Source organism: Oreochromis aureus, linkage group 15, assembly GCF_013358895.1.
Source record: "Oreochromis aureus strain Israel breed Guangdong linkage group 15, ZZ_aureus, whole genome shotgun sequence".
Classification (NCBI taxonomy): domain Eukaryota; kingdom Metazoa; phylum Chordata; class Actinopteri; order Cichliformes; family Cichlidae; genus Oreochromis; species Oreochromis aureus.
The window spans coordinates 26,538,260-26,547,755 of record NC_052956.1 but is presented as its reverse complement, the minus strand read 5'-3'; the positions used below and the strand labels follow the sequence as shown (position 1 = coordinate 26,547,755).

At 41.8% G+C, this 9,496-nt stretch overlaps 1 protein-coding gene across 3 annotated transcripts in view; it reads left to right on the top strand.

Moving 5' to 3' along the window:
- LOC120433268 overlaps positions 1–9,175 on the top strand; it is a 29,851-nt gene extending 20,676 nt beyond the window's left edge. For 2 of the 3 annotated variants that reach the window (XM_039599283.1, XM_039599285.1), the window contains exons 2-4: positions 4,407–4,458; positions 4,559–4,909; positions 5,014–9,175. In XM_039599283.1, the coding sequence (XP_039455217.1) occupies positions 6,619–7,758 (1,140 nt within the window). In that variant the 5' untranslated portion in view covers positions 4,407–4,458; positions 4,559–4,909; positions 5,014–6,618 and the 3' untranslated portion in view covers positions 7,759–9,175. Of the gene's footprint in view, positions 1–4,327; positions 4,459–4,558; positions 4,910–5,013 lie in introns of those variants that run through there. The other variant, XM_039599284.1, reaches the window with a different exon arrangement.
- Positions 9,176–9,496: the final 321 nt, after the last annotated feature.

Genomic DNA, 9,496 nt, shown 5'->3' with positions numbered 1-9,496 from the left:
AGGGATGCAGCAGTCTTAAAATTGCAAAGCTTCTGAAGCGTGATCATCGAACAATCAAGCGTTTCATTCAAAATAGTCAACAGGGTCGCAAGAAGCGTGTGGAAAACCAAGGCGCAAAATAACTGCCCATGAACTGAGAAAAGTCAAGCGTGCAGCTGCCAAGATGCCACTTGCCACCAGTTTGGCCATATTTCAGAGCTGCAACATCACTGGAGTGCCCAAAAGCACAAGGTGTGCAATACTCAGAGACATGGCCAAGGTAAGAAAGGCTGAAAGGCGACCACCACTGAACAAGACACACAAGCTGAAACGTGAAGACTGGGCCAAGAAATATCTCAAGACTGATTTTTCTAAGGTTTTATGGACTGATGAAATGAGAGTGAGTCTTGATGGGCCAGATGGATGGGCCCGTGGCTGGATTGGTAAAGGGCAGAGAGCTCCAGTCCCACTCAGACGCCAGCAAGGTGGAGGTGGAGTACTGGTTTGGGCTGGTATCATCAAAGGTGAGCTTGTGGGGCCTTTTCGGGTTGAGGATGGCGTCAAGCTCAACTCCCAGTCCTACTGCCAGTTTCTGGAAGACACCTTCTTCAAGCAGTGGTACAGGAAGAAGTCTGCATCCTTCAAGAAAAACATGATTTTCATGCAGGACAATGCTCCATCACACGCGTCCAAGTACTCCACAGCGTGGCTGGCAAGAAAGGGTATAAAAGAAGAAAAACTAATGACATGGCCTCCTTGTTCACCTGATCTGAACCCCATTGAGAACCTGTGGTCCATCATCAAATGTGAGATTTACAAGGAGGGAAAACAGTACACCTCTCTGAACAGTGTCTGGGAGGCTGTGGTTGCTGCTGCACGCAATGTTGATGGTGAACAGATCAAAACACTGACAGAATCCATGGATGGCAGGCTTTTGAGTGTCCTTGCAAAGAAAGGTGGCTATATTGGTCGCTGATTTGTTTTGTTTTGTTTTTGAATGTCAGAAATGTATATTTGTGAATGTGGAGATGTTATATTGGTTTCACTGGTAAAAATAAATAATTGAAATGGGTATATATTTGTTTTTGTTAAGTTGCCTAATAATTATGCACAGTAATAGTCACCTGCACACACAGATATCCCCTAAAATAGCTAAAACTAAACACAAACTAAAAACTACTTCCGAAAACATTCAGCTTTGATATTAATGTGTTTTTGGGTTCATTGAGAACATGGTTGTTGTTCAATAATAAAATTATTCCTCAAAAATACAACTTGCCTAATAATTCTGCACTCCCTGTATGAGAGTAAGAAAGAAAAGTATATCTTTGTGTCCACCTTTCTCTGTTAATGCCCTACCTGGCCCCTGGCAAAAGCTTTGCTAGATCCGCCCCTGCACAGTTACCAGCTGTCAGCTAAATAAAAAAGGAGCTTGGTGTTTATTTCTCTCAGAAACAGTTCATAACTTCCTTCAACTCATTCATGTCACCCAAAAAAAAGGTAAACCTGTTTCTCCATCACCAGTTCAGCTCTGATGATTCAGTAAGGTCATCTCCTGGTTTCGACCAGCCGCTTCTACAGCTGTGGCTCCAGCAAACATCAGCTGATACTAGAAATTAAAATCAAATGAATTCTAACAACAGCTGATCAAGCTTAAACGTGCTGCTGTTGTTTAGCGCGATAAACAAACAAGAGAGAAAAGCCGATCATTGATCAGTTTCATGACTGAAGTTTGAACAGGCGAGAGAATGACAGGGGAGGCTGTCATAAACTCCATCGTGCTAGCTACCACGCAGTACGAGTTATTATAACTGATTGTAAAAAGTCAGCACAACAAAAATAAACTACACCTAAACTCGGTTTATATCTGACCCAAATAGAGTGCAGGTCATAACTTCTTACCTGAAATTCAGTTCACCTCACGCTCCGACCGGCAGCCGCCTGCTTCTCCTGCCTTCGGTTTCCCTGATCCACGATCTACCACCGGTCGATCGGGCGGTCGCCTCGCCGCCCGCCGCCTCGTTCCCCACATGTTCTTTCTGACACACACCGTGGATAGCTGCCCTCGGTTGTAGCTCCGCGTCAGCGACTTCACCAAACAACTCAGTTATTTTTTCCACATCGACCAGCATCTGGACAATCCACCGCCTTTCACTGTTTGTACCGTTACTAAAAAAAAACCCTCATCGGCTCATAAAAACGAAAAATAAGTCCAGCTATGACCCTGAGTCAAAAAGACAGCCAGCTCGGGTTAGCTAGCTACCTGTCTAGCTCTTTGCAGGCACCGAAAACATCAGAGCTAATATGGGATGTCTTGGTAACACGAGCAGATATTTGAAGTTTACATCTGGCCAATCCACCACCTTTCACTGTTTATACCGTTACTAAAATGAATAAATAAATAAATCATCGGTCCATATAAGCGAAAAATAAGTCCAGCTAAAACACATACTGTCGGCGAGCGACCGGTGCTGACACGAGTTTCACCCGCCTCAATATAAGCCAAGCCTGGGTGCTTTTTTCACGAAGGGTCGCTAGCGGTGCTAGCTAACTATGCTAGCGGCGCTAGCTAGCTAGCCGGCTATCAGCAACACATAAGAGAACTGCTGCTAAATAAACTACACCTAAACTCGGTTTATATCTGACCCAAATAGAGTGCAGGTCATAACTTCTTACCTGAAATTCAGTTCACCTCACGCTCCTGCCTTCGCTTTCCCTGATCCACGATTGACCTCCGCGTTAGCAAACACCGGTCGATCGGCGGTCGCGCATGTCCTTTCTGTCATACACGGTGGATAGCTGCCCACTGTTGTAGCTCTGCGTTATAGCACCACCAAACAACTCAGTTATTTTTTCCACATCCAGCTGTAACTCCGATTCTGTGCGAGCATTTGTGAGAGACCGGGAGGTGAAAGCGAGAGAGAGTCCCTCGCTATCCATTTGCAGCCAAGTGCGGCAGCTAGCTAGGTAGCCGGCTAGCTGTCAGGCAGGACCGACGTTGTCAGAGCACTGTCGCTAAATATGGGATGTCTTGATAAAACAAGCAGATATTTGAAGTTTACACACCTACATTCTCGCCTGAAAATATCTTAAAAGTTTATTTTGTGACCTAGAAACACGAATAAAAGACATATAAAAGCGAAGTGGTGGCCGCCATTGTTCACTCTGTAGAGGCGTGCTATGAATTGTGGGATATGGAGTTTTCAACACAAGGATAAATCTTTTCGGCTGTACTACTCCCGGTATACCACTAGAGAGAGCCAAGACACCACAAATGAAGTCTGTTTATTTGGCGCCAAAAGATGAATTGGCCTAAATTTGTACTAAAATATTAATATTTAAAAACTATAAAAGTCATAAACACCAAAAGTCACAACATAATAGTCCAGCTCCAGCCGCACAAAATGATCTAACATATGTAATCCTAATGTCAAAACTGTTTGGCAGAGGAGCGGAAAATTTTCACTAAAATATTAATATTTAAAAACTATAAAATTCATAAACACCAAAAGTCATAGCACACCATTCCAGATCCGGCCGCACAAAATGAGGTAACATATATGAAGCTTGTCTCAAAACTGCGGGCGTGATACGTGCGAAATTTAGGCGGAAGATGGAGAATAATAATAATAAGAATAATAAATCCGACGAATAGTAATATGTGTGCCTCTTGGCATAGGCACACATAATAAATCCGAGGAATAGTAATATGTGTGCCTCTTGGCATAGGCACACATAATAAATCCGAGGAATAGTAATATGTGTGCCTCTTGGCATAGGCACACATAATAAATCCGAGGAATAGTAATATGTGTGCCTCTTGGCATAGGCACACATAAAAATAAACAAAATAAATGTTCCCTTTAGAAATTTTTTTGCTCTTTTTTGCTCTAGTTTTCTTTTAGAATCACTCATCTTAGCAGCAGGATATACATGAAAAGAGAAAAGAAATTAAGTTTGAGTGAAAATGTACATTTTTTGCACTCTCTGGTCAACTGACTCAGTGAATCAAATGACTCAAAAAACCCGATTCACTTTGGTGAGTGACTCATTAAAACTCGATTCAGTAAAAAGAATCAAATTTACCATCACTAACAACTGGCACCTCTTTCATTATGTGCATATCAATCGGTAAGTGTTACTCTTGCTTTTTAACTACATTTTTGCACTTTCCTTTTTAACCATTCGCTCAAAGCTTTTCATCTTCAAAACCATGCAAAATAGGTTTTCTAACACCTGGAATACACTTTAAAAAAATATATAAGCTCGCCTCTAACACTCAGAGCTAAAAAAGTGCTTTAGTACACTAAACTATAGCAGCGATCATGGCATCACCAGGTACCTCATTTTTCTTACTCTTGTTCATATAATGCTTATATTTTACTGTTTTTCCTGTTTTTTAAATACTCGTTGTTATTTCTTTTTAGACACTGAAATAAGCGTGCTCAACTCTTCTTTTTGATTCTCTCGATCGAATTGGTAGGTTTGTTTCATTCTTGTTCTCCCTCTTAACAGCTAATTGTACAAGAAAAAACAAAACATTAACCCTCTTTTCATTTTATCAAACTTTTTTTTTTAGACATCTCGGATTTGGACAACTTTGTTTTCCGGAACTCACCGAGTTCTTCTCCACCAGTGCTCCAGCGAGCAACAGGCAAGAACATCCGTCTCTCGACCTGCGAGAGGCAGGACCTGCTTTCTATGCTAGGTCGCCCTGCTTCTTCCGGCCACAGTTCCATCCCCACCGGCGCTTCTTCTCTCCCGCGACCCTCGGGGAAAAACTTTCGTCTGTCCGCCCGGGAGAGGCAAGATTTGCTCTCCGCGGTCGGTCCTCGTGCTCCTGCCCATCCAAGCACCATCCCGAGCAGCGCTTCTTCTCCGCCATCGGGCACACGAAATGCACCACGCCTGTCTTTGAGATCCAATCATGGTCAGTCTCTCTCTAGATTCTCGCTTTTTTCTCATTTTATAAAAACTATCCCTTTTGTATTTGACATCACTAACTGTTTTTGTATCTTACCCTCAAATTCTTAGGGCATCTCACAAGGAGGAACAGGAGGACCGGTTGGACCGCAAGGACAAGGAGCACAAGGCAAAAACGCAGACAAAACCAGCTCGCTTCTATCGCTCTTCGAGCAGTATGTCTGGTCGCTGAATTAGTTCAGCTCATCATATAAAAAGTTTTTTTTTTTTCATTTTGCTTTTTCAAACAAACTGTGTTTTTTTTTAAAAATATATTCTTGTTATACAATAAAAATGGATAACCAGGAACAAGATATTACAGACCCATTTCTTGCTTTAGAAACAGCGTTAGCTAGGTTAAATGAAAATACTCATCATCATTCACAGAATACACCTCCACAAAACCATGAGCAACCTGATGTGATCAATAATAATAATAATGACCCTTTAGAAATGCTTAATTTAGCTCTTGCACGATTAGCCCCTAGTGAAAGTGCCCCGCAAAATAACTCTCAGAATTTAGAAGGGGAGCATGTTGAGGCCCAAACAGAGTCAGAACCGGCTCATTCTCAACAAAACATTTCTGACCCTTTTGCAGCTCTTAATCGCGCTTTAGAAGCCTTGGCGCAAATACAGGATGAGGTTCAAATACCGCCAGAGTTATTGAGTCAAATAAACAGGCTAAATGAAAATCGTTTCAATGATTCTCATAGCCAGCATTCGCTCAGCTCTTCCCCAGACATTGTCTCTGTTAACCACCCGCTCAACCACAGCCCACCCCTACAGTTGTTAAGCTGTTTCAATGACTGTAATCAACAACAATCGTCCGGCTTTGCCCCAAACATTGTCTCTGTTAACGAGCCACTTAACCCAGTAAACAATGATCGCGATCATAGTTTTCAACAAGGGGGTAATCCAGACCAGAGTTGCGCCGGCAATTCAGCACAACCGTTTATAGTTGTCAGAAATAAATTTAATAACGTTGAAATTAGAGAAATTTTGAATTTCCCTCCTCCAAACCATATACCCGATTACGCCCAATATTATCAAGGTATAACGGGCAGTGCCCGTGAAATAACAAACCGGGTATTCTCGCATGCAAGTCCAGGCGATCTTATACAATTAGAGTTGATAGGGCAACAGTTACAAAATAATGTTTCAGCCATTATACGGGACAATCGTGATTTGAGTGAATTTGAAAATTTATTCTTGAGAACTGTGCAATCAAATTGGTCGGTTATGTGCAATGGCTCGCTTGAGCTTATAGCTCAGATCGTTAGACCCCCTTCTGGTAGCAGTAAGAGACATCTTAGTCAGATACTCAACAACAAAATTGTGAGAAAGAAAAGGCGTTTTTTTTATACATGGTTCATAACCCTGTGAATGAGTTATGTTTTTCCATAAGTCTCACCCACCTTCTGCACCCCGATTTTAACGACCGGCAGGCAGAAGCCTTCGCTAGAGAAATTCAACAAAAAGCTGGTCTAAATGATCAAACGCCTGTGGGCTTTAACCAAATAATTACATTCGAAACGCTACTCAACTGTAAAATTATAGTATTTTACCGTAACGAGTATGATCGTAGCCTTTGTAAATTTCAAACTAGTACAGCAAACACAGAAAAAACCTTGTGTTTATTTTTATTTGAGTAATTAAATAAATTGTAATTACTGTTACATGGGGTATGATCACGTGTTATCCCACTTCTACCCTGATCGTTGCTCTGTCTGTATGCAATCCACATGTAGTAGCGACAGCCTCTCTCCACTGTTATGCCCAGACTGTAATCGTACCTGTCGATCGCCGCTCTGTTTCCAGAACCATAAAAAGCCAACTGAGAGGCGTGAAAGACTCGCAAGCAACTGTCAGCTCTATAAAAAATGTCTCAAGTGCTCTCTTCTTTATTATATTGCTGTAAAAGGTAAACCCCACAAATGCACTAAGAGTAAATGCAGAATTTGCGGCCAAGAGAAAATAAGTGATCAGCAAACACACGAGTGCTATATGCAGGTTTTAGAACGCGAGACAAAACATAACAACAAGTTGATTTTTTATGATTTTGAAACGTTTGTAAACGATCACGGTGAACACACTCCTTTTCTGGTGTGTACAAAAACATCAAATGGTAAATCTTGGAACTGTCAGGGTGAGGATTGCGCTGAAAAGTTTCTCGCTCATTTTAGACGACCCCTCTTTAAGGGGTCTATTTTTATCGCTCATAATGCTAAGGGTTTTGATGCTTACATTATTCTCAGGGCTATGGTTAAGCAAGGTTTAAAACCAAAGTTAATCATGCAAGGCTCGAAAGTGATCAGCTTTACAGACGCAGACTTTAATCAACGCTATATTGACTCTAGCTGCTTTCTCCCTATGCCGCTGTCAGCTATACCCAAAGCAATGGGTTTTTCAGACAGTGTTAAGGGGTTTTTTCCTCATTCTTTCAGCTCGAGAGAAACTCTAAAATATGTAGGCCCTTACCCTCCCCCCTCAGCCTACAGTCTGGAGCGGATGACAACAGAAGGCAGGCATGATTTTTACAAATGGTATCATTCAGTCAGCTCCGGTACCTTCAATTTCATGAAACACGCCCTGTTATATTGTGAAAACGATGTTGAAATTCTAGCTCGGGGTTGCACATTGTTCAGAAACGGGTTTATTGAAGAGACAGGTGTAGATCCTTTCAGCCGCAGCACGCTTGCAAGCGCGTGCCTGAAAACTTATTTAACAAACTTCATGCCTGCGAATTCTTTGGCAATACCATGTCCTCTAAATTACCGTAATCAGGTCAAATCATTTTCATCATCCTCAATTCAATGACTCGAATATCTCTCGTACACACAAGGTGTTTTTATCAGACATGCCCTCAATCAAGGAGAAAAACAGCTCGGTAGTTATTATGTAGATGGCTATTCCGAAATTAACAATAAAAAATACGTGTGGGCTACTTCCATGGGTGTGTTAAGTGTTTTTCAAATCAGGCCGATGTCAACCCTCTGGTAGGTGCGTGTTTTTCAGACATAAACAACGCCACTAAAGACAGGCTCGCTAGATTGAGAGCTGAGTGGACCGAGTTAAAATGTACTGATGAGAGTGTAATCAGCTTTCTCAGACGTTACGATCCACCAGAGCCTTTGAACCCTCGCCATGCCCTCTTTGGAGGCCGTACAAGCCCAGCACAGCTGCGTTGTAGTGGTGGGCCTAGTGAGAAAATCAGTTATGTGGATGTTACCTCGTTGTATCCATTTGTAAATAGCACCTGTCGTTACCCCTTAGGTCATCCTCAAATAATCTTTCGAAAATTTCAGCACCCTAAAAACTACTTTGGGTTTATCAAAGCGGTTGTATACCCACCCAGAGGACTCTATTTTCCCGTTTTACCCTATAAAACAAAGTCAGGCAAGCTTCTCTTTACTCTCTGTCGCACTTGTGCTGAAATGAACAACCAAGAGGGGGCGTGTAACCATAGCAACGAGGAGAGGGCTCTCAGAGGGGTGTGGACCACTCCTGAATTTAAACTAGCCTTAGAAAAGGGCTATCAAATAAGTGTAATCAGTGAGATATGGCACTTTGAGAAACAGAGTAACACAATATTCACAGACTATGTACATCATTTCCTGCGCAAAAAACAAGAAGCTTCAGGCTACCCATCAGATGCTGTAACTGAGGAGGCTAAACAGCTTTACATTAAAGACTACCAGGCTAAGCAAGGCATCACTTTAGACCCTGAAAACATAAAACTAAACCCTGCTAAAAGACAAATGGCCAAACTGTGTTTAAACTCCTTTTGGGGAAAATTTGGTCAGAGAAATAATCTCACACAGAGCAAACTCGTGAGTGACCCCGAGAAATTCTTTAACCTCATGTTCTCTCAAAAATACAAAGTGACCTATTTCTCTTTTGTCAGTGATGATGTGGCTCTTATACAATGGTGTTATGGTGACCTCTGTATTCCACCCCCAAACTCCACAGATAACATCTTCATTGCGGCCTTCACTACTTCATATGGGCATATGAAACTCTACAGTTACTTGGATCAGTTGCAGGAAAGAGCTATTTACTATGATACTGACAGTGTTGTTTATCTCACCAAACAAAATCAATCTGAGCTAGAATTAGGTAGATATTTAGGCGATCTAACAAATGAGTTAGATCAGGATGATTTCATTACAGAGTTTGTTGCAGCTGGTCCTAAAAGTTATGGCTACATGACCAGAAAAGGTAAAGTTGTTTTGAAAGCAAAAGGCATCACACAAACACATGATGTCTGCGAAAGATGGTGTATAAGCAGCTGATGGTCAGGGTCTACGCTTGAGGCCCCTCAGCACAGGAGGGATGAGAGCTTGTTTCCCAAAAATTCACACCAAACTCATCTCATTGTACTGGATGATGTTTTTAAAAATTTTCAAGAGTTTGAGCTAATCATCCAGAAGTGGTCCGGATTTTTCATCTCAATACAGACACCATGCAAGAGAAAAAATATTCATTGAAGGTCTCCCTGAATCTTTTGAAGATGAGAGCTTGTAATCTCATTTTGGATGATGTTACACAAATCGTG